This window comes from Somniosus microcephalus, chromosome 12 (assembly GCF_052327205.1).
Source record: "Somniosus microcephalus isolate GS21.2 chromosome 12, FLI_Smic_1.0, whole genome shotgun sequence".
NCBI classification, from domain to species: Eukaryota; Metazoa; Chordata; class Chondrichthyes; order Squaliformes; family Somniosidae; genus Somniosus; species Somniosus microcephalus.
In genome coordinates, this window is record NC_140998.1 from 13,242,202 (window position 1) to 13,267,824 (window position 25,623).

A 25,623-nucleotide genomic window follows, 5' to 3' on the forward strand; every position below is an offset into this window, starting at 1 on the left:
TCCAACAACACTCAAGAAGCTCGACACCATCCAGGACAAAGCAGCCCGCTTGATCGGCACCCCATCCACCACCTTAAACATTCATTCCCTCCACCACCGGCGCACCATGGCTGCAATGTGTACCATCTACAAGATGCACTGCAGCAACTCGCCAAGGATTCTTCGGCAGCACCTCCCAAACCCGCGACCTCTTCCACCTAGAAGGACAAGGGCAGCAGGCGCATGGGAACACCAACACCTCCAAGTTCCCCTCCAAGTCACACACAATCCTGACTTGGAAATATACTGCCGATCCTTCATCGTCGCTGGGTCAAAATCCTGGAACACCCTCCCTAACAGCACAGTGGGAGCGCCTTCACCACACGGACTGCAGTGGTTCAAGAACCTTCTCGAGGGCAATTAGGGATCGGTAATAAATGCTGGCTTTGCCAACGACGCCTACATCCTAGGAACAAATTTAAAAAAACAGGGTATTGTAATTACCAGCCTATACTCAGGAAATTAGACCCTCACCCCTAAAGTAATTCATGATAATGGCAGGGGGGAGGGAGCCAACAGGGTTCACGCTGGTAAATGACACACAGGGTTCATGATGGGAAATTAAACACATGGTGCATGATGGTAAATGACACACAGGGTTCATGATGCGAAATGACACACAGGGTTCATGATGCGAAATGACACACAGGGTTCATGATGCGAAATGACACACAGGGTTCATGATGCGAAATGACACACAGGGTTCATGATGGTAAATGACACACATGGTGCATGATGGTAAATGACACACAGGGTTCATGATGCGAAATGACACACAGGGTTCATGATGCGAAATGACACACAGGGTTCACGCTGGTAAATGACACACAGGGTTCATGATGGGAAATTAAACACATGGTGCATGATGGTAAATGACACACAGGGTTCATGATGCGAAATGACACACAGGGTTCATGATGGTAAATGACACACAGGGTTCATGATGGGAAATGACACACAGGATTCATGATGGTAAATGACACACAGGGTTCATGATGGGAAATGGCACATAGGGTGCATGATGGGAAATGACACACAGGGTGCATGATGGGAAATAAGGTTAAAAAAAGTCAGTTTCAACAAGGACACGTTGAAACTGATGGGACATGGGAACCAGATGTACAACCGAAGCGCACCGTGTGACACCCATTCTTCCCCAATCTAAAGCTGCTGACTAACCAGCTGTTTGAGAGAGTCGGCTGATTGAAGAAGTCGCTTATTCTCCTGCAGGAGGAGGGATTCCCTTGCTCGGAGTCTGCAGAAAAGAGCAAGATATCAGTACTTAGAAAGGCAGCGTGTTTATGCTTCAAAACTAGTTTGGTGGGAGTGATTTGGCAATGCAGTGCACTAACTGTGTCCTGGCCCATTTAGGATGAGTTTTACTGACTGCAACCACCTCAATCAAGAGTTCACATTCTGCGTCATTCTGTCAGGGAGACATGAATTAATCAGGGAGGAGGTTTCGTAACCAAAGATGAATCAGGTCAGCCATGGCCCGAACTACTTGTGGCTTTTCATTTCGTTTCTGTTCGCTTAAAAAAACCAGAAGAGGATGGAAGTGGAAATAAGGGTAGAGTAGCCTGGTAATTATGGTACTGGACATGTAAAGGGTAAGAGAAGAGAGTGAGTTAAATAAAGAGTGAGATGTCTGGCAGTCTGAGAGCTAGAAGTTAATGGGCCAGTAATTCCGGTCCCAACGCGTGAGTACGGACAGGGTACTCACACGTGGGCCCGCTGGAAGTGCCGGATTTCAGCATGTACAGCGCATGCGCGGGAAACCGTCATTTCCTCCAAGGGGTTCAGAGGTCCAATGCGTGCGCGCAGGACGCGTTGAACTTCCTTCTTTTTGACAGGTTTGCGCGTGTGTAAGGGCCTGAACTTTTTAGACATATAAAAAGGAGGCGTAAGGAGTGGATTCTTGAAGGTAAGTGGTCTATTATTTAAAATTATAACATTTTTTCCACAGCTTTATTGTTTTTAAGGACTTTACAGTAAGGTAAGTTTATTTTTAGACCCGATTTCTTAAAAAATTATTTTTTTCAAAAATTTGATTAATTGTTTAAAATAGTTTTTTAAAGTTATTTATAGTTTATTTAATTATTGGGATTTTTTTTAAATTTTATTTAAAGTTAAACTAGTCTTTTGGGCGCCCGTACTTTTCATGAGTTTGACAGTTCTTACTATCAAACTCATGAATGAAGTTTCCCCTCCCCTGATTGGCTGCACAGTGCTCACCTGATCCCAGCCGGCACATTGAACTAACTACGCCGCTGGATCAGGCAAGCACAGCGCGCCGACATCGGAACCGGGCCAGTGACAGGAATTCCAAGCAGGCCCAGGCTTCAGATGTCGGCGCGCCAGGTGAGTGCACATCGGGGGCTTGCACGCACGGCAAGCACCCGATCCTAATTTCTGGGCCATTAATACAGACACTTGGGGCTGTATGGGCATTGTAGGTCACATCAGTGGAGATTGCGTAGATTTTGAATGTCAGTCGATGTTTGGGGCAAATTAAGGGCTGCTCATCGGTTCTTTTATACAATAAGAACACAAGATTCAATAGGATCATGGCTGACCTTGGGCTCAAAGCCACTTCCCTGCCCGCTCCCCATAACCCTTCACTCCCTTATCTTGCAAAAATCTGTCTATCTCCACCTTAAATGTATTTAAATGCAGTGGAGGCCAATTCATTAAATATATTCAAGAAGGAGTTGGATATATTTCTTAAGACTAAAGGGATCAAGGGATGTGGAGAGAAGGCAGGGACAGGGTACTGAATTTGGATGATCAGCCATGATCTCATTGAATGGCGGAGCAGGCTCGAGGGGCCGAATGGCCTACTCCTGCTCCTATCTTCTATGTTTCTATATGTTTCTATGTTAATGACCCAGCCTCCACGGCTCTCTGGGGCAGAGAATTCCACAGATTTATGACCCTCTGAGAGAAGAAATTCCTCCTCATCTCAGTTCTAAAAGGGCGACCCCTTATTCTGAGACTGTGCCCTCGAGTTCTAGATTTCCCCACGAGGGGAAACATCCTTTCTGCATCTACCCTGTCGAGCCCCCTCAGTATCTTATATGTTTCAATAAGATCACCTCTCATTCTTCTAAATTCCAATGAGTATAGGCCCAACCTGCTCAACCTTTCCTCATAAGTCAACCCCCTCATCTCTGGAATTAACCTAGTGAATCATCCAATGCAAGTATATCCTTCCTTAAATAAGGAGACCAAAACTGTATGCAGTACTCAAGGTGTGGTCTCACCAATACCCTGTACAGTTGTAGCAGGACTTCCCTGCTTTTATACTCCAACCCCCTTGAAATAAAGGCCAACATTCCATTTGCCTTTTTGATTACTTGCTGTACCTGCATGCTAACTTTTTGTGTTTCATGCACAAGGACCCCCAGGTCCCTCTGAACTGTAGCATTTTGTAATTGTTGTGTCTGTGTATAATCAGACACAGACTGCAGGAGAAACGGTACAACAGGTGTTTACTGAATGTGGGTTACTCTAGAACTAACTATACAGATCCCTACTCAGGGTTTATATACAGGTGTGGTCACTGCCGGTACTACAGTATACAGGAGCTGTAAAAAGTAGTTCTCCCCTTAAAGGTACATACATTACAATTCCTCCCCTTTTAGATTAACAGTACCATAACACTCATTTAACAATTAAATATCAAACTAATTACAATTAACACTTTTAACATGCAACATCAGCTGAAAATAGTCTATTTATAAATTCAGTCTTTGGGGAGGCTTCCTGATTCTTTCTGGATAACGCCTTTCCCGAGTGTCTCGCTCTTGGTGCGGAGACGATTCTAACACCCTGTCGTCAGTTGATTCATCAGCTTCCAATGCTATTGTTTCTGAGGTAGATGCGATCTGTACGTTGGGTTCCTCACCAGGTACGTATGGCCGAGACATGGGGTTGACTCGTTCCTGTGACTCTAGGATCTGGTCAGCATGGCGTCTCACAATGTTCTCCCCAACATCCACTGTGTACATTAGTGGCCCCTGCCGTGTGCATATCGTTCCTGGTTGCCATTTCTCTGTTCGGTAGTCGCGGGCCAAGACTGGTTGCCCTACATTGAAGCTCCTTGTCGGCTTCTCATTGATGTGCTGGAATTGCTTACTCTCAACATCTCTTCGTACATTTGGTCTGAGCAAATCCAGACGAGATCTCAACCTTCGGTTAAAGAACATCATGGCCGGGGCCTGGTTGGTGACTGCATGTGTCGCATTTCTGTAGGCTAACAGGAAGTTGTCCACCTTATGCTGCAGTGGAATGTCGTCATCGCACATGGCTTTTACTGCTTTTTTAAAGGTTTGTACGAACCTCTCAGCCAATCCATTTGTGGCTGGATGGTACGGGGCGGATGTATAATGCCTTACCCCATTCCTTTTCATAAATCTTCGAAACTCTTCGGACACAAACTGTGGTCCGTTATCAGAGCAAATCTGCTCTGGCAAGCCGTTCCTGGCAAAAATGGTCCGTAGGACTGCAATAGTTTTCTCCATGGTGGTGGAGGACATTTAGATCACATCAGGCCATTTCGAGTGCGCATCCACGGCTATTAAAAACATTGAGTCCATGAATGGACAAGCAAAATCAATATGCACCCGTTGCCATGGAGATGAGGGCCACTCCCATGGGTGTAGAGGGGCATGTGGTGGTGCATTTTGGACCTTCTGGCATCCTGAGCAGCTCTTTGTCAGGTCCTCGATTTGCTGATCGATCCCCGGCCACCACACATAAGCCCTAGCAAGGCTTTTCATTTTCACCCCTCCCAGATGACCTTCGTGAAGCTCATTGAGCACTCTCTCCCTTAACTTGGGTGGAATTACCACTCGGGATCCACACATCAAGGTCCCCTGGCATACTGACAGCTGTTCTCTTCTGGATGAGAATGATGGCAACAGTGAGTCGCCATGTGCTGGCCATCCCTTCACCATCAAATCATATACCCGAGACAGTGTTGGGCCATTTCGGGTCTCCTTCTCTATACCAGCGTTAGTTACTGGCAAGCATTCAATTATAGTCGAATGAAATATTTCGACAGGATCCACTGCTGGTGCTTCCTCCACAGTAGGCAGTGGCAGGCGTGATAACCCATCAGCGTTTCCATGCTGTTTCGTGCCCTTATACTCTATTTCATATTGGTGCGCCCCTAGAAAAAGGGGCCATCTTTGTAGCCGTTGCGCAGTCATCACCGGAACGCCCTTCTTTGGATTAAAGATGGAGACAAGTGGTTGGTGGTCAGTCAGCTAGGTGAACTTCTGCCCGTGCAGATAGTGATTGAACTTTTTCACTCCCCACACTAGGCTGAGGGCCTCCCTGTCAATCTGGGCGTAGTTACGCTCGGCTGAGGTTAGTGACCGAGACGCAAAGGCTACTGGCCTCTCTGAGCCGTCCAGGAATTTGTGCGACAGCACCGCTCCAATGCCATATGGTGATGCATCACACGCCAACCGACTTGGTAGTGCTGGATTGAAATGAGCCAACACCTCTTTTGATGTGATCAATGCTTTGCTCTTCTGGAAAGCTCGTTTACATTCGTCACTCCACTTCCATGGTACCCCCGTTTGCAGTAGGGTGTTCAGTGGGTGTAGTACGGTAGACAAATTCGGCAAGAACTTATGGTAGTAGTTCACCAGCCCAAGGAACGACCTCAGTTGTGACACATTTTCCGGTGCTGGAGCCTTGACTACTGCCTCAATCTTTTCAGGGGACTTATGTAACCCCTCTTTATCAATAACGTGGCCACAATACGAGATCTGCTTCTGGAAAAACTCGCATTTGTGGCGATTAGCTCGGAGCCCCTAGTGAGCACCTGCTCCAGGTTGGCGAGGTGATCACTGTCATTTTTGCCCGTGACCAGGATGTCGTCCAAATAACACTGGGTCCCTGGAATCCCTTGCAGGACTTGTTCCATTGCCCTTTGCCAAAAAGCCGGAGCTGATGCTACCCCGAACACCAGCCGGTTGTATTGGTAGAGACCTTTATGAGTGTTGATTGTGAGGTACTGTTTCGAGGCTTCTTCTACCTCCATTTGCAGGTACGCCTGGGCCAGATCAATCTTAGTGAAGCGTTTCCCTCCAGATAGCGAGGCGAAAATATCTTCAATCCTCGGAAGCGGATATTGTACAGTGTGAAGGACTGGGTTCACTGTCACCTTAAAGTCCCCACAGATGTGAACCTTCTTTGGTTCCCCAGCATATTACTCAACGACCTCTTCATTACAGGAACGATGGGTGTAGCCCACTCACTCCAGTCCACTTTGGACAGTACTCCTGAACGTTCCAAACCTTCCAGCTCTGCTTCGACGGCTGGGCGGATCGCATAAGGTATCGGTCTGGCCTTAAAAAACTTTGGGCTTGCATTTTCCTCTATTTTGATCATTGCTGTTATGCCTTTTAGTGTTCCGAGTCCCTGCTGGAACACTTCTTGTGTGTCAGTTAGCATTTTTGACAGTCGTGCAGGTGTGACGTCGTCATCCTTTTTGGCATCTACAGTCAGTGCTTGTATGGAATGCCAATCTAGCTGTATCTTCCGGATCCATTCACGTCCTAGTAGTGGTGGTCCTCCATCTGGCAATACATATAGGTCTATTTTTGGTGTTTCCTTGCCGTTATATATAACGTTCACCCTTATTTTTCCTTTGGGGTAGACTTTTTGCCCCGTGTACATCTTCAAGACAATCTTTGTATCTCTCAAGTGTATATGTGAGAATAGCCACTTGTAGTCCCTTCGGTTTATGACTGTTAGGGCTGATCCTGTGTCCAATTCCATTTTCACTTGGACTCCTGCTATCTTGAGCGTGACCCAGATAGTTTGGTGATCCTCCGCTTTGATCACATTATGTAGTTTCAGACAACCCAGCTCCTTGCTTCCAGAGTCTGTATCACTTTTCTGTTCGTCTGAACTACTCTCCGTCACCTTATGTACCTTCTTGTACTTCTCCTGTGGAGATTTCTTGCTGCTGGTTTTCTTTCCCGACCTGCAGACTCTTGCTATGTGTCCTACTTTTCCACACTGTCTGCACACTTTGTCCTTGAACCAGCAATCATTATGGTCGTGTGTTGTTCTGCCGCAGCGATAGCACTTCACTGTTCCGTATGACATTTCATTTGTGCCATATTCTTGCGGTCTCCGTTGTATCTCTGCAGCGCCCCGTGCTGCTGCTTCGTGTGATACTGCAATGCTGAAAGCCTTGTCCAGCATAAGATCCTTTTATGATAGAAGCCGTTTCTGGGTTCCTTCACTTTGAAGCCCACACACAAACTTGTCCCTTAAAGTATCTGCTAGTCCCGTTCCAAACTGGCAGTGTTTTGATAGCTTGCGCAGTTCCGTTAAATACTCAACATTACTTTCATCTTTATGCTGGTTCCTTTTGTGAAACTTAAATCTTTCTGCTATCAGCAGCGGTGTGGGGTTTAAGTGGTCCTGTAGGATTGACACTATGTTTTCAAAATCCTTTTCTACTGGCTTCTCTGGGGTTACTAGGTTTCGTAGTAAGCCATATGTTTTTGCACCCATTGAATTCAACAATACCAGCGCTTTCTTGTCATCTGGCACTTCATTCACCTTGCAGTATACTTCTATGCATTCGACATATGTTGTCCAATCTTTGACTTCATTGTCGAACGCTGTGATACTGCCACTCTTCGGCATTTTTGGGTGTGGTTAGACTGGCTTAAAATGGCACCTCCCGCGCTTTCCTTTCTTCCCCACTGCGACTTAAAATGGCGTCTCCCACGCTGCTGCCAACGCCGCTCTCGGCGGTCCTCGTGGCAAATGGCGACGCCCTGTGGGTTTCGTGCGCTGCTCCTGCGCTGCTGCCAATGCCGCTCTCTGCGGTCCTCGTGGCAATGGCAGCGCCTCGCGTTTTCCTGCGCGCCTCTCTCCCCCGTTGATGCTGCTTGGCCCTTGAACACCGGCTGTGCTCTGCTCTCTCTCGTCTCTCTCCCCGTTGACGCCGCTCAGTCCTGAACACCAGCTGCACCCTGTGCGCTCTGCCCTCTCTCTCTCCCCCGTCGATGCTGCTCGGCCTTTTTCTGTGCCGATCGGTCGGCTCTAGCCACCGCTGTCTGGGAAGGGTCTGCGCAGTACCTGTTGCCAGCCTGTTTCGCTGGACCACCATGACTGGAAAGCCAAGCCTGGCTCTCGACAGCCTCCCCTGCGATGCTCAAATCTCCGCTGGATGACTGGGCGGTTGCCCGTGGTCGACGCCCGTGCTTCTGGACTCGACCTCCTTCCACTGTTCTCCAGGAGCGAATCCCTGGGAGGTGATGCAGAGTTGCAGGTAGATTCGAATCTGCTCGTCGCCAATGTTGTGTCTGTGTATAATAAGACACAGACTGCAGGAGAAACGGTACAACAGGTGTTTACTGAATGAGGGTTACTCTAGAACTAATTGTACAGATTACTACTCAGTGTTTATATACAGGTGTGGTCACTGCCGGTACTACAGTATACAGGAGCTATAAAAAGTAGTTCTCCCCTTAAAGGTACATACATTACAGTAATCTCTCTCCATTTAAATAATAATTTGCTTTTTTATTTTTCCTGCCAAAGTGGATAACCTCGCACTTTCCCACATTATACTCCATCTGCCAAATATTTGCCCACTCACTTAGCCTGTCTATATCCCTTTGCAGGTTCTTTGAGTCCTCTGCACAACTTGCTTTCCCACCCATCTTTGTATCATCTGCAAACTTGGCTACATTACACTCGGTCCCTTCATCCAAGTCATTAATGTAGATTGTAAATATTTGAGGCCCCAACACTAAGCCCTGTGGCACCCCACTAGTTACCGTTTGTCAACCGGAAAATGATCCATTTATCCCTACTCCCTGCTTTCTGTTAGTTAGCCAATTCTCTATCCATGCTAATATATTAACCCCAATTCCATGAGCTCTTATCTTATGCAGTAACCTTTTATGTGGCACCTTATCGAATGCCTTGTGGAAATCCAAATACATCACATCCACTGGTTCACCTTTGTCCACCCTGCTTGTTACCTCCTCAAAGAACTCCAGCAAATTTGTTAAACATGATTTCCCTTTCATAAAACCATGCTGACTCTGCTTGACTGAATTATGATTTTCCAAATGCCCTGCTACTGCTTCCTTAATGAAGGACTCCAGCATTTCCCCAATGACAGATGTTAGGCTAACTGGTCTATAGTTTCCTGCTTTCTGTCTCCCTCCTTTCTTAAATAGGGGTGTTACATTAGCGGTTTTCCAATCCGCTGGGACTTCTCCATAATCCAGGGAATTTTGGTAGATTACAACCAATGCATCCACTATCTCTGCAGCCACTTCTTTTAAGACCCTGGGATGCAGGCCATCTGGTCCAGGGGACTTGTCCACCTTTAGTCCCATTATTTTTTCAAGTACTATTTCCTTAGTGATAGTGATTGTCTTTAGTTCCCCCTTCCATGTGGCCCCTTGATTATCCATTATTGGGATGTTGTTAGTGTCTTCTACCATGAAAACAGATACAAAATATTTGTTCAGAGTCTCTGCCATTTCCCCATTCCCCATTATTAATTCCCCCGTCTCAGCCTCTAAGGGACCAATGTTTACTTTAGCTACCCTCTCCTTTTTATATACCTGTAGAAGCTCTTACTATCTACTATCTGTTTTAATGTTTCTTGCCAGTTTACTCTCATAATTCATCTTCTCTCTCTTTATTATTTTTTTAGTCATCCTTTGCTTTTTTTTTAAAAATTCCCAATCCTCTGGTCTCTCCCACCAATCTTGGCAACATTGTATGCCTTTGTTTTCAATTTCATACCATCCTTTACTTCCTTAGTTAGCCACGGATGGTGCTCCCTTCTCTTAAAATCTTTCTTTCTCACTGGAATATATTTTTGTTGAGAGTTATGAAAGATCTCCTTAAATGTCTGCCATTGCATTTCAACTGTCTTATCCTTTAATTTATTTTTCCAGTCCACTTTAGCCAGTTCTGCCCTCATGCCATTGTAATTGCCTTTGTTTAAGATCAGGACACTGGTTTGTGATACAACTTTCTCACCCTCCAACTGAATTTGAAATTCAACCATGCTATGATCACTCTTTCCTAGAGGATCCTTTACTGTAAGATCATTTATTAATTTTATCTCATTACACAGTCCCAGATCCAAGATAGCCTGCTCCCTGGTTGGTTCCATTACATAATGTTCTAGGAAAACATCCCGGATACACTCTATGAACTCCTCCTCAAGGCTACCATGGCCAATTTGATTTGTCTAATCAATATGGAGATTAAAATCACCCATGATTATTACCCTACCTTTTTTACAGGCCTCCATTATTTGTTGATTTATACTCTGTCCAACAGTATTGCTACAATGCATGTTGTGAACCCCAGAAAACTTCCTTGGGAAATATATATTGTATCCCTTAAAAAAAAAATCACAAATGGGACATGCATCTTATCGCAGGTATTAAATCGATAAATCACTTTCCAGACTTTGAAGAACAATACAGCAAAGCTCCACTGACCTGCTTGAATAGCAATCCATGAATTAAACGGACACAATCTTGTGCTAGATTCATTCCCCAGCATTCACTTCCTGTACTTAATAGCCTCAAGCTTCCACGCTGAAACTCTTGGGATTACACATATGGAAATAATTTAACAAGTTTCACCAGCCAAGTGTGTGTGCGCAGGGTGTGGCTGGGGGCAGGGGCGGGGGAGGTGGAACGTTTAATAAACAGATACTATGGTTTTCCAAAATGTTATGGCCCAAACTGGGAGGGTGCACATTATACACGGGGGCTGGGGGGGTTGGTGGGGGGAGATGTTATAGTTGAAGATTTACAGTTATTTTTTGATGGGGCTATCTTTCCACTCTTCTGAGCTTTATGCGATGGTCACAAGAGGTGCCATGATATACATGAGGGGGCGATAGTACCCTGTAGACACAATAGGGTAGAAATTTATGCATCTGCAGTATTTTCTTTTTGTATTAGTGTTTAATTCACTGCCACCTCTCTTCCAGGAATGCCCACCTTGAAGAAGTTCTGCTCTTCTCTCCGACGGGATTTCCGTTTGTCTCTTTTACCTTGTTCATCTTCATTGCTTTCTGTCTCCCTTCTCGTGTTTGATCAGGTATACACTTCATCTAGAGCCAGCCTTTGTTTCTTAACCTGTCCCATTACCATCCCCTTTTGCCTTGAATATCTCTTAATGTCTCTCAATGTCACTTAATCTCTCCTGCCTTCCACCCTATCACAGGCCTTCCCTTTTGTTCTTTCATCCCCTCCCCCATTTCTCAGCCACTACACGATAGCAAAATACTGTAGATGTTGGAAATCCGAAATAACAACAGAAAATGCTGGAAAAACTCAGCAGGTCAGGCAACATCCGTGGAGAGAAATTTGAGTTGACGTTTCAGGTCGAACCCTTCTTCAAAACTGGAAAGAAAAGAAAATAGATCGAAGGCAGGGCTGCGATCGGACAAAAGAAGTGAGAGGAACAGCACCTCATCTTCCGATTAGGCACTCTGCAGCCTTCCGGACAATATCGAGTTCAACAATTTCAGATCATAACCTCGGCCCCTATTACATTTTTGCTTGTAATTTTTCCACTCCTTTCCCCCCCCCTTTCCTTTTGTTTCTCTCTCACACCTGGCAGCTATCTCTTGCCCTGCCAGTACACTTCACACCTAATCTCAGCCTATTACCATCTTGTCTAGCTTCTAATACCTTTTATTGTCTCTTTTACTTCTTTTGTTTCTTTCACTTCTTTTGTCCGATCGCAGCCCTGCCTTCGATCTATTTTCTTTTCTTTCCAGTTTTAAAGAAGGGTTCGACCCAAAACGTCAACTCAAATTTCTCTCCACGGATGTTGCCTGACCTGCTGAGTTTTTCCAGCATTTTCTGTTGTTATTCCCAGCCACTACACTTGCTTAAAAATCTGTTCCATTTCCTGCTTTTTTCCAGTTCTGACGAAAGGTCATCAACCTGAAATGTTAACTCTGTTTCTCTCTTCACAGATGCTGCCTGACCTGCTGAGTATCTCCAGCATTTTCTGTTTTTATTTCAGATTTCCAGCATCCGCAGTATTTTCTTTTTGTAGAAATTTATGTTGCTGACATTTGACCACAACAAGCTGTTTCACCTCGTCCAGAACAGCAGACCCCCGAGGACACGGCCTGCACTTGAAGGGGGGTTAAATTCAAAACTAATTGGCAGAAACAATATTTCAGTGAGCGAGTGGTCAAACAATGGAACAGGCTCCCGAGGGAGACGATGGGAGCAGTTAGTGTTGATTCATTCAAATGCAAATTAAATTAATTTCTTTCAGAAAATAGCATTTTGGGACACAGTATGTGAGTAATTTGAGACATGACGTGTGGGGAGTGCAGCGTGCTCGGGAGGAACAGGTGAATCTGGACCTGTGGTTCCCAAAGCTCTCCACCACTGGGGGTTTTCCTCACCTCATGTCTGGGTCTGTTGTAGACTCATTGATAGAGATTGATCGCTGTGATTAGTCATATGTCTACCAGGATGGTAGAAGATGAACTAGATGAACCGTGGTCTTTTTTCATCTAGCAATTCGTATGTTGCTATGTTCTCATCCCGGTGTGTCACACACTTGTACCTATTTTCATGCACCAATGAGGGTGACACTGGGTTGCCCAGGGTCACCAAACAAGAATCAGCACAACAGGTGCCCCTTATAGAGCATCATAGAATCCTAGAATGGTTACAGCACAGGAGACCATTCAGCCCGTCGAGCCCGTGCCAGCTCTCTGCAAGAGCACTTCAGCTAGTCCCACTCCCCCGCCCTTTCCCCGTAGCCCTGCAAATTTCTTTCCTTCAGGTACTTATCCAATTCCCCTTTGAAAACCGTGATTGAGTCTGCCTCCACCACCCTGTCAGGCCTTGCATTCACAATCCTAACCACTCGCTGCGTAAAAAAGTTTTTTCTTACATCGCCTTTGGTTCTTTTGCCAATCACCTTAAATCTGTGTCCTCTGATTCGTGACCCTTCTGCCAATGGGAACAGTTTCTCTCCATCTACTCTGTCCAGGCCCCTCATGATTTTGAACACCTCGATCAAATCTCCTCTCAATCTTCACTGCTCCAAGGAGAACCCCAGCTTCTCCAGTCTAGCCACGTAGCTGAAGTCCCTCATCCCTGGAATAATTCTTGTAAATCTTTTCTGCACCCTCTCTAAGGTCTTCACATCCTTCCTAAAGTGCGATGCCCAGAATTAGACACAATACTCCAGTTGAGGCTGAACCAGTGTTTTATACAGGTTAATCATAACTTCTTTGCTTTTGTACTCTATGGGCTGGATTTTGTCAATGGGGACATGATGGAGGCGGGACTCCCACTTTTTGGGTTGTAGTCCCGCCTCCATCGATTTGTGGCCAACCCACGTGATTTTCCCTTGATTGACCTTGTTAAGCCTGCCCAGCGGGCTCAGCAGGCCAATTAAGGGAGACCCAGTTACAGGTGACGTCAGGGATTGACATTTCATCTGTCAAGAGCTTTTGACGGATGAAATATCAGCGTTTGACAGCTCTGTGAAGCTGTCAAACACTGACAATCTGTCTTCTAACTTGAGTCCTTCTCCACAGACTCAGTTAGAAATCTCTCCAGAACAGAAAGCAGAAAGCTGCAGCTTTTGACAGCTCGCGGCCATTCTGCTTTCTGTGCCGGTGAGATGAGGGACTCCTGAGACCTGAAGGAAGGAAGCCTGCATTAGTAAGTAAAGGTAAAACTTATTTAAACACTTTATACATGCCAAACACACTTACCTCTGCACTTATGCACCCATCACTCACCTGAACACCGGACATCTCGAACCCTCTAAGCCCTTCAGCCCGACGGTCCACCTCGCTAACTTGGCGTGGTTTGGAGCCATCGGGCAGCCCGCACTTCAGGGCTAAAAATAGGGATTAGGCCAAAAACTGCCTGTTAACTACCTGTTAACAGGCAGTTAATTGGCACTAATCCCTTTCCCGCCTCGGGGAGGTGGCTCCCAGCACAGGTCGGGTACCCGCCTCCTGGGAAACGGGCATGGAGGCGGGTTGGGGGCGGGAAGGGTTCATACCCCCCGATTCTGCAATTTTCCCGCCACTCCCGCCTCCAAACCCGCCTCCACAGGGCTTGGAAATTCGAGCCCAATGCCTCTATTGATAAAGCCCAGGATCCCGTAAGCTTTTTTAGCCACTTTCTCAACCTGCCCTGCCACCTTCAACGATTTGTGCACACATACCCCCAGGTCTCTGTTCGTGCACCCACTTTAGGATTGTACCCTTTAGTTTATCAGTCGTCTCCTCATTCTTTCTACCAAAATGTATCACTTCGCATTTTTCTGCATTAAATTTCATCTGCCACGTGTCCACCCATTTCACCAGCCTGTCTATGTCCTCGAAGTCTATCACTCTCCCCATCTCTGTTCACTATACTTCCAAATTTTGTGTCATCTGCAAATTTTGAAATTGTGTCCTGTACACCCAGATCCAAATCATTAATATATATCAAGAAAAGCAGTGGTCCTAAAACCGACCCCTGGGGAACACCACTGTGTACCTTCCTCCTGTCCGAAAAACAACCACTGCTCTCTGTTTCCTGTCACTTAGCCAATTTCGTATCCATGCTGCCACTGTCCCTTTTATTCCATGGGCTTCAACTTTGCTGGCAATTAATATAGAAAAGAAAAATATGGCCCAATCAAACTAAAAGAAGCTGAACAAAAGCAATGTTGCCCCCAGGGTTACCAGACGGGAACATAAACCGTTATGGCAAGTGCCCCAAGGCACCACAAGTATAAAACAAACAATTGTAAATATGTATAATACAGTGACATACACAAATCATAATTAAGTAATAATGTGATTGTGGATATCGGGCCTCGATACCCAGCGGTGCCCATTTACACCAAAATGCTCTCTGTGCTATTTTTACTGCTCGTTGGCCTGATTAAAATAATCGACTTTACCCGAATGTCCCATGGGACAGAGACGCTTTTTCACCCGTGACTTCAGCTCAGGTTTCCTGGGGGAAACAGGCCCACTCTGCTCAAAGGCCCTTCCAATCCCTTTCTCCCTTTCAGAAGCATTTCATCTCCCCATAGTCAGAGGCTCAGAGAAAACAAGCAGCACCCTATCAGACAGGACTCGCGTTCAACGAAAGCTGTACTGGTTCCCCTAGCCTTAGAAAAGGAAAAGTCTAGAGTTGAGGTTTTGGAACGGCATGGGGTCGTTTTAGCTTTTGGGCGATTGTGCAAAGACAGGCGATGTCGGATAGGCCGCCCATTCTTCGCCTCGCCTGATATTCCTTCCCTTTGATATTGCCTGTTTGACATTATCGCCGAAAGATCAAGTTATCGCTCATCAGTCTTAAAGGGAAAGTTAACTCGATGGGTGCGTCTTGTCAACGGTAAATACTTACCCAAAGACTACCTTCATGGGTTAATGGTATTCTATAAATCATGGAATAGTGCAGCACAGAAGGAGGCCATTCGGCCCATTGAGCCTGCGCCGGCTCCTTTGAGTTCCACTCCCCTGCTCTTTCCCCATATCCCTGCAAGTTTTTCTCCTTTAAGTATTTATCCAATTCCCTTTTGAAGGCTACTCTTGAGTCTGCCTCCACCACCCTATCAGGCAGCGCATTCCAAATCCTAACCACTCGCTGCGTAAAACAGTTTTCCCCCTGGTTCTTTTGCCATATTGCAGGTTTAGTAACTTTCATTGTCAACATCCCCGGCCATGGTTACAAGGTGGCCAGCATCTCTTACATTGATACCTATTGGGCCATTGGCAGCACCTTCCGCCCCTCCCCCAGTGACAGGTCTCCCCTCCCCCAGTGACAGGTCTCCCCCTCCCCCAGTGACAGCTCTCCCCCTCCCCCAGTGACAGCTGTCCCCCTCCCCCAGTGACAGCTCTCCCCCTCCCCCAGTGACAGCTCTCCCCCTCCCCCAGTGACAGCTCTCCCCCTCCCCCAGTGACAGCTCTCCCCCTCCCCCAGTGAGAGCTCTCCCCCTCCCCCAGTGACAGCTCTCCCCCCCCCGAGTGACAGCTCTCCCCCTCCCCCAGTGACAGCTCTCCCCCTCCCCCAGTGACAGCTCTCCCCCTCCCCCAGTGACAGCTCTCCCCCTCCCCCAGTGACAGCTCTCCCCCTCCCCCAGTGACAGCTCTCCCCCTCCCCCAGTGACAGCTCTCCCCCTCCCCCAGTGACAGCTCTCCCCCTCCCCCAGTGACAGCTCTCCCCCTCCCCCAGTGAGAGCTCTCCCCCTCCCCCAGTGGCAGCTCTCCCCCTCCCCCAGTGACAGCTCTCCCCCCTCCCCCAGTGAGAGCTCTCCCCCTCCCCCAGTGGCAGCTCTCCCCCTCCCCCAGTGACAGCTCTCCCCCTCCCCCAGTGAGAGCTCTCCCCTCCCCCAGTGACAGGTCTCCCCCTCCCCCAGTGAGAGCTCTCCCCCTCCCCCAGTGACAGGTCTCCCCCCTCCCCCAGTGACAGCTCTCCCCCTCCCCCAGTGACAGCTCTCCCCCCTCCCCCAGTGACAGGTCTCCCCTCCCCCAGTGAGAGCTCTCCCCCTCCCCCAGTGACAGCTCTCCCCCCCCCCGAGTGACAGCTCTCCCCCTCCCCCAGTGACAGGTCTCCCCTCCCCCAGTGACAGCTCTCCCCCTCCCCCAGTGACAGCTCTCCCCCTCCCCCAGTGACAGCTCTCCCCCTCCCCCAGTGACAGGTCTCCCCTCCCCCAGTGACAGCTCTCCCCCTCCCCCAGTGACAGCTCTCCCCCTCCCCCAGTGACAGCTCTCCCCCTCCCCCAGTGACAGCTCTCCCCTCCCCCAGTGACAGGTCTCCCCCTCCCCCAGTGACAGCTCTCCCCCTCCCCCAGTGACAGGTCTCCCCCTCCCCCAGTGAGAGCTCTCCCCCTCCCCCAGTGACAGCTCTCCCCCTCCCCCAGTGAGAACTCTCCCCCTCCCCCAGTGACAGCTCTCCCCCTCCCCCAGTGACAGCTCTCCCCCTCCCCCAGTGAGAGCTCTCCCCCTCCCCCAGTGACAGCTCTCCCCCTCCCCCAGTGACAGCTGTCCCCCTCCCCCAGTGACAGCTCTCCCCCTCCCCCAGTGACAGCTCTCCCCCTCCCCCAGTGACAGCTCTCCCCCTCCCCCAGTGACAGCTCTCCCCCTCCCCCAGTGACAGCTCTCCCCCTCCCCCAGTGAGAGCTCTCCCCCTCCCCCAGTGACAGCTCTCCCCCCCCCCGAGTGACAGCTCTCCCCCTCCCCCAGTGACAGCTCTCCCCCTCCCCCAGTGACAGCTCTCCCCCTCCCCCAGTGACAGCTCTCCCCCTCCCCCAGTGACAGCTCTCCCCCTCCCCCAGTGACAGCTCTCCCCCTCCCCCAGTGACAGCTCTCCCCCTCCCCCAGTGACAGCTCTCCCCCTCCCCCAGTGACAGCTCTCCCCCTCCCCCAGTGACAGCTCTCCCCCTCCCCAGTGACAGCTCTCCCCCTCCCCCAGTGACAGCTCTCCCCCTCCCCCAGTGAGAGCTCTCCCCCTCCCCCAGTGGCAGCTCTCCCCCTCCCCCAGTGACAGCTCTCCCCCCTCCCCCAGTGAGAGCTCTCCCCCTCCCCCAGTGGCAGCTCTCCCCCTCCCCCAGTGACAGGTCTCCCCTCCCCCAGTGACAGGTCTCCCCCTCCCCCAGTGAGAGCTCTCCCCCTCCCCCAGTGACAGGTCTCCCCCTCCCCCAGTGACAGCTCTCCCCCTCCCCCAGTGACAGCTCTCCCCCCTCCCCCAGTGACAGGTCTCCCCTCCCCCAGTGAGAGCTCTCCCCCTCCCCCAGTGACAGCTCTCCCCCCCCCCGAGTGACAGCTCTCCCCCTCCCCCAGTGACAGGTCTCCCCTCCCCCAGTGACAGCTCTCCCCCTCCCCCAGTGACAGGTCTCCCCTCCCCCAGTGACAGCTCTCCCCCTCCCCCAGTGACAGCTCTCCCCCTCCCCCAGTGACAGCTCTCCCCCTCCCCCAGTGACAGCTCTCCCCTCCCCCAGTGACAGGTCTCCCCCTCCCCCAGTGACAGCTCTCCCCCTCCCCCAGTGACAGGTCTCCCCCTCCCCCAGTGAGAGCTCTCCCCCTCCCCCAGTGACAGCTCTCCCCCTCCCCCAGTGAGAACTCTCCCCCTCCCCCAGTGACAGCTCTCCCCCTCCCCCAGTGACAGCTCTCCCCCTCCCCCAGTGAGAGCTCTCCCCCTCCCCCAGTGACAGGTCTCCCCCTCCCCCAGTGACAGGTCTCCCCCTCCCCCAGTGACAGCTCTCCCCCTCCCCCAGTGACAGCTCTCCCCCTCCCCCAGTGACAGGTCTCCCCCCTCCCCCAGTGACAGCTCTCCCCCTTCCCCAGTGACAGCTCTCCCCCTCCCCCAGTGACAGCTCTCCCCCCTCCCCCAGTGACAGGTCTCCCCCTCCCCCAGTGACAGCTCTCCCCCTCCCCCAGTGACAGCTCTCCCCCTCCCCCAGTGACAGGTCTCCCCCTCCCCCAGTGACAGCTCTCCCCCTCCCCCAGTGACAGGTCTCCCCCTCCCCCAGTGACAGCTCTCCCCCCTCCCCCAGTGACAGCTCTCCCCCTCCCCCAGTGACAGCTCTCCCCCTCCCCCAGTGACAGGTCTCCCCCTCCCCCAGTGACAGCTCTCCCCCTCCCCCAGTGACAGCTCTCCCCCTCCCCCAGTGACAGGTCTCCCCCTCCCCCAGTGACAGCTCTCCCCCTCCCCCAGTGACAGCTCTCCCCCTCCCCCAGTGACAGCTCTCCCCCTCCCCCAGTGACAGCTCTCCCCCTCCCCCAGTGACAGGCCTCCCCTCCCCCAGTGACAGCTCTCCCCCTCCCCCAGTGACAGGTCTCCCCCCTCCCCCAGTGACAGCTCTCCCCCTCCCCCAGTGACAGCTCTCCCCCTCCCCCAGTGACAGCTCTCCCCTCCCCCAGTGACAGGCCTCCCCTCCCCCAGTGACAGCTCTCCCCCTCCCCCAGTGACAGGTCTCCCCTCCCCCAGTGACAGCTCTCCCCCTCCCCAGTGACAGCTCTCCCCTCCCCCAGTGACAGCTCTCCCCCCTCCCCCAGTGACAGCTCTCCCCCTCCCCCAATGACAGGTCTCCCCCCTCCCCCAGTGAGAGCTCTACCCCTCCCCCAGTGACAGCTCTCCCCCTCCCCCAGTGACAGCTCTCCCCTCCCCCAGTGACAGCTCTCCCCCCTCCCCCAGTGACAGCTCTCCCCCTCCCCCAGTGACAGCTCTCCCCCTCCCCCAGTGACAGCTCTCCCCCCTCCCCCAGTGACAGGTCTCCCCCTCCCCCAGTGACAGCTCTCCCCCTCCCCCAGTGAGAGCTCTACCCCTCCCCCAGTGACAGCTCTCCCCCTCCCCCAGTGACAGCTCTCCCCTCCCCCAGTGAGAGCTCTCCCCCTCCCCCAGTGACAGCTCTCCCCCTCCCCCAATGACAGGTCTCCCCCCTCCCCCAGTGACAGGCCTCCCCCTCCTCCAGTGACAGCTCTCCCCCCCCCCCACTGACAGCTCTCCCCCTCCCCCACTGACAGCTCTCCCCCTCCCCCAGTGACAGCTGTCCCCCTCCCCCAGTGACAGCTCTCCCCCTCCCCCAGTGACAGCTCTCCCCCTCCCCCAGTGACAGCTCTCCCCCCCCCCACTGACAGCTCTCCCCCTCCCCCAGTGACAGCTCTCCCCCCCCCCACTGACAGCTCTCCCCCTCCCCCAGTGACAGCTCTCCCCCCCCCACTGACAGCTCTCCCCCTCCCCCAGTGACAGCTCTCCCCCCCCCCACTGACAGCTCTCCCCCTTCCCCAGTGACAGCTCTCCCCCTCCCCCAGTGACAGCTCTCCCCCTCCCCCAGTGACAGCTCTCCCCCTCCCCCAGTGACAGCTCTCCCCCTCCCCCAGTGAGAGCTCTACCCCTCCCCCAGTGACAGGTCTCCCCCTCCCCCAATGACAGGTCTCCCCCCTCCCCCAGTGACAGGCCTCCCCCTCCTCCAGTGACAGCTCTCCCCCTCCCCCAGTGACAGCTCTCCCCCTCCCCCAGTGACAGCTCTCCCCCTCCCCCAGTGAGAGCTCTACCCCTCCCCCAGTGACAGGTCTCCCCCTCCCCCAGTGACAGCTCTCCCCCCGCAGTGACAGCTCTCCCCCTCCCCCAGTGACAGCTCTCCCCCTCCCCCAGTGACAGGCCTCCCCCTCCTCCAGTGACAGCTCTCCCCTTCCCCCAGTGACAGCTCTCCCCCTCCCCCAGTGAGAGCTCTACCCCTCCCCCAGTGACAGCTCTCCCCCCGCAGTGACAGCTCTCCCCTTCCCCCAGTGATAGCTCTCCCCCTCCCCCAGTGATAGCTCTCCCCCTCTCCCAGTGAGAGCTCTCCCCCTCCCCCAGTGAGAGTTCTCCTCCTCCCTCAGTGACAGGTCTCCCCCTCCCCCAGTGACAGGACTCCCCCCTCCCCCAGTGACAGGTCTTCCCCTCCCCCAGTGACAGCTCTCCCCCTCCCCCAGTGACAGCTCTCCCCCTCCCCCAGTGACAGCTCTCCCCCTCCCCCAGTGATAGCGCTCCCCTCCCCCAGCGACAGGTCATCTCATTCTGCCCCTCCCCCAGACAGCCAACACGGATTGTTAAAGGCAAATCGCGTCTGACAAACTTGATTGAGTCCTGTGATTAAATAACAAAGAAGGCCGATGAAGATAGGATGGTTGACGTCGTGTTTCAGAAGGCGTTAGGTAAAATTTCACACAATAGACTTGCTAGCAAAGTGGAAGCGGATGTGATTAAAGGGGCCGTGGCCGCCTGGATCCGAAACTAGCTGCGAAACAGAAAGCAATGAGCGGCGGTGAGCAGTTTCCGCCTTTGTCGCCATTCTCAAGTGGCACCTACTTCTCGATCTCCGCCCACATCACTCCCTTCTCGCCCCTGAGGGCCGACAGCTCCACGCTGGTGGCGATGAACTCTGACTGCAGGTTCGTCAGCTCCGTGAGCGCGCTCTCCAAAGAGCTGGCCTCTTCCATTGAATTGATGCACTGCTTCCCCCCGCTCCGCAAGACCATAATCCGGGCAGTGCTCGCTCGACCAAACACCTGCTCCAGTGCAGCCATAGAGCAATCCAGTGTACTTATCCCATTGACCTCAATTAACCTGCAAGCAAAGAAGGGTGATTACAATATTTCTCATATGTTCAAAGACACAAGACATAACAAGGGGCAGCACGGTGGCATAGTGGTTAGCACTGTTGCCTCACAGCGCCAGGGACCCGGGTTCGAATCCGGCCTCGGGCGACTGTCTGTGTGGAGTTTGCACATTCTCCCCGTGTTTGCGTGGGTTTTCTCCGGGTGCTCCGGTTTCCCCCCACTGTCCAAAGATGTGCGGGTTAGGTTGATTGGCTATGATAAATTGACCCTTAGTGTTAGGGGGATTAACTACGTGGGGTTACAGGGATAGGGTGGGATATGTGTTGGTGTAGGGGTTACGGGGATCGGGTGGGATATGTGTCGGTGCAGGCTCGATGGGCCGAAATGGCCTCTATCTGCACTGTGGGGTTTCTGTGATTCTGTGATTCTGTGATAGCTAACCTGCCAACAAAATCTCGATAAGGAAACTCTCGTTTTAACGACACCTAAATATCCGGAATTCTCTATTAACCGGCAAAATTCATACGCCGAAAACAACACCTCAATCACCGGAAATGTTGCCGAGTCCGAGTCCGAGTCTCCCACGGTGGCCGAGTTAGTCAGAGGGGGTAGTTCTCCAAACTGCCACTACTTGGTTTCTTGGCGCTGTCGGAAGTCCGAACACCTCAGGAGTCTGAGTCTTTGGCCTCGAAATTGGGTATAGCCCCGCTTGAGGCGTTAGAACTGGCGCTGCGCAAAGTTTATAGCCAGACGAAACTTATCGTTGCCTGGCGAGATATTGGGTTGCATCGCCCCCAAAGGGGATTGAGGCGCTAACTCAGACGTTGCACGGGGCTCCTAAGGCGCAAAAGTTCAGGCGCTACCCAATATAGTCGTGGACGGGCGCAGCGCAGGTGATCTCAATTGCCGGAAACCACGAGACTTCCAGGCGCCGGCCAGCTCTTAAAGGGGTGGGTCAGTCAGCCTGAGCTGCTACACTCAACGCCCTGTAGGCCTCAGAATCGGCGCTCGCCCTTCTCTGGCGCAACAAACTTGGTGAGGATGGAGAAGGTGAGACAGAGAGCAGAGCGCTTCAGCACTGAGGCCCTGGACCACTTGGTGTCTGCAGTTGAGCGCCGTCGAGATGTTCTGTATCCTGACAATGGCAAGAGGCCGAATCAAAAGGCTTACCGGCGATCTTGGAGGGAAGTTGCTCAGAGGGTCAACTCCAACAGCTTGGCGACCAGGACCCCTGTTCAAGTGCAGGAAGAAATTCAACGACCTCACTCGGGTCGTTAGGGTGAGTGTTGGTTATGCAAACTTCTGATTCCCTCCATCTGCACCTAACTTCGAGGATCCTGTTGCCATGATGCCCCAATGACCATCTGTCAGCAAGCACCCATGGCCCTTTCTGGACACACACATGGACATTTCTCTCAAGGCCACATGTAAGGGCTCTTGCACCATGGGGGGCATGAGATGATCTCTCAAGGCATCATGTAAGGGCTCTTACACCATGGGGGGCATGAGATGATCTCTCAAGGCATCATGTAAGGGCTTTTGCACCATGGGGGGCATGAGATGATCTCTCAAGGCATCATGTAAGGGCTCTTGCACCATGGGGAGCATCAGATGATCTCTCAAGGCATCATGTTACAGAACTTCCCCTTCTTTCCCCTACAGTCCAAGCTGGCGACGATGCGGAGGGAGCAGCGTCGAACCGGTGGCGGACCTCCACAAGTGGTCACTCTCACGGATCTCGAGGAGAGAGTGCACCAGATTCTTGGAGGACGTCTGTCTGGTCCTGTAACCACTGCAGCTGCCGACCCCATTCTCGACAGCGAGGGTAAGGCTCTCACCTTTTGCAACTGTCTCCTTCCACTTGGTCCCCCCGCCAGCATGCTTCCTCAGTGTGCCGCAATCTGCCATGCCTTTCTGCCAACCTGTCCTTTTGCTAAAGCCACTCTTCCACCTCCCTGCTTTCAGATGATGCATCATCAACTGGGGCTCCACGCCCTGAAGCTGCCAGTGCCAGTGCCTCCGGAGTTGAGGATCAGGAGGAAGCCAGACCATCCGCTCCAATCTCAGAGGAGCATACACATGTACAGACTGGGGATAGTAGTTCCCTGGAGGGGAGGCGGGGGGGCTCTGATGATCAGGCAGTTGCCGGACCCAGCGGCATGCAGCAACGCAAGGGGGTTAGGCAAGTTCGGCCACCGTCTCCCCGGAGGGCAAGGCAGGTAGTGATGACTGCTGCACAGAGTGCAGAGGAGGTGCGTCGCCTGGCTGAAATGAGCACCCAGGCCCGGCTCAGGCACACTGAGCTGATGGCTGCAGTGTGGAGGATGCCTCAGTCAATAGATTCACTGGCAAAGAGTGTGTTGGACTTCGGGGCAACAATGGAGAGGACTCTCCAGGGCTTCGGGGCAACAATGGACAGGACTCTCCAGGGCTTCGGGGCAACAATGGACAGGACTCTCCAGGGCTTCGGGGCAACAATGGAGAGGTCTGTCGAGGGCTCCGGGGCAACAATGGAGAGGTCTGTCGAGGGCTTTGCACCAACAATGGAGAGGACTGTCCAGGGCTTCGAGGCCGCTATGGAAAGGTCTGTCCAGGGCTTGTCCGAGGCAGTGGAGCGGTCAGCACTGGCCTTGTCCGAAGCAATGGAAGGAACTGTCCAGGGCTTCTCCGAAGCACTGGCACCTGGCTCACAGGTCCTCACTGCTGCCACGCAGTCACTTGCCGGCCTCGTCCACACCCAGAGCCACCCTATCTGCATCAGCTAGGATCACCCCGGCCCTTCCAGTCCCATACAAGGCCAGGAATCAGTGGAGCATGCGATTGTGGCGGATGAGCCGAGCCGGTCCCCTCAGAGAGCCAGTGTGTCGTCCGACAATGGTGCAGGTGTCCTCTCTCGGCAGGTGACCATTCCACATGCCAGCGCTGGCACGTCTGCAGTGCAGCTGCCACCACCTGCAGGGCACACTGCTTCCAGCCATGCTCAGATCAAGCATCCTGCGTCCGCACCCTCCAAGCCCAGAGGTCGGCCAGGCCGTCCCTCAGGGGCTTCTGCGCTTCCAGACAGTCAGCAGGCATCCCCCAGCCTTCACCCCGCCACTGGGGTTCAATTACGTAGGAGCAGCAGGGAGGGAAGGGGCTGAGCGCGAAAGAGAAGTTGTTCTCCATCAAGGGGCCAGCAGTAGAGGGAGGTCCTGAGACGTTTCTTTGGCCAAACTCAAGGAGACCCTCACCTGTTGGAATTGTTGGAAAAAGTTTGTTCAGTTTGGCGGCTTTGCCGAAGAGTTTAGTGTTATTTTGTTTGTTATGGTTTCTGTTGACATGACGTTTTGCAGTAATGAAAGACTTTTGTGACAATAAAGAGAAGTTTAAATGTGCTAAGGTGTACGTGAATAATTACAGTGATGCTGGCTTTCAGATGCTTTCAAACATCCAAAGTGCGCAGCAGTTAAGACACTCATCATTCCGCCAGAGGGGCCTCGAGACGACTCCTCATGAGCCAGTGATGGATGGCCCTTCCACTTTCAGGAGCCCTTCCATCTTCCTCCTCCTGCTCCTCCTCCTCCTTGTCCGCATGCTCCTCCTCCTCCTCCTCCTCCGCCTGCTTCTCCAGGGTCAGAGGGAAGGTGATGAATTGACGCCTTCTCCTATAAAGGGCAGCTGTAACTTGCCGGATGCAGCAGTGGACTGCAGCCTGAGAGATATTCGCGATGTCCCCAATGGCTCACTGAAAGGATCCGTTGCCATAAAAATTGAGGCCAACAGTCAGTTTAGCGGCCACTGACAGAGAGGTCATGCACCGTTGACACGGCTGCAGATCCTCAGTAAGCAGGTGGCACAGCTCAGTAACAACGTCCATCCCGATTCGGAGCCTTCGCACACACTGCTCCTCCGACATGTCAAGGTATGACCCCTAAAGACCCTCGCAGCATACCCTCGGATTGGGCAACCTCCATCGCCCCTCCTCCTTCTGGCCAATCCCGGCCCTCTCTCCCGCCGTCTTTCTGCCCCTTCATAGTGTTCGGCCAGGAGCCCGTCGCCCTCCAAAGCATCTCCCATTCCGATGCCAGTTGGTCAGAAGGCTGTTAGGTCTAGTGCTCCAACTGCTCCGGACAGGTTTGAGGGTCCCAAGTACTCTAATGCTAAAATCCAAAAACTCTGCTCCACAGTAGCTCCCCAACTCTCTCCACCAACGATCGCAATGAACAGGCCAAGTGGCTGAAGCTTCTTTTAAATAGTGCCCCCTGACTCCAAGAAGGGCCTGCTAGCGCTCCCTCGAACTGTCACTAATAGCGCTAGGCGTTAAGGCTCCGGGCGCCACCCAATATCCGCTCAGGCGCCCCTAAAAGGTGTTGCACGATGAAATGACGTCATTATGTGCTTGCACTCGCGGGCGCGCGCAAACACTTAGCGCAGGCGTTAAATGTATAGTCAATATGGGAGTTGTCGCTATCTTCATTGCGCCCGCC

The 25,623-nt window shown here is 52.1% G+C and overlaps 1 protein-coding gene across 1 annotated transcript in view; it reads right to left on the reverse strand.

Moving 5' to 3' along the window:
* LOC147109030 (uncharacterized) overlaps positions 1–25,623 on the reverse strand; it is a 195,981-nt gene that overhangs the window by 40,075 nt on the left and 130,283 nt on the right. The window contains exons 14-15 of the mRNA XM_086004169.1: positions 20,907–21,164; positions 1,219–1,294 (exon numbers count right to left, since the gene is read on the reverse strand). Of these exons, the coding sequence (XP_085860295.1) occupies positions 1,219–1,294; positions 20,907–21,164 (334 nt within the window). The remainder of the gene's footprint in view (positions 1–1,218; positions 1,295–20,906; positions 21,165–25,623) is intronic.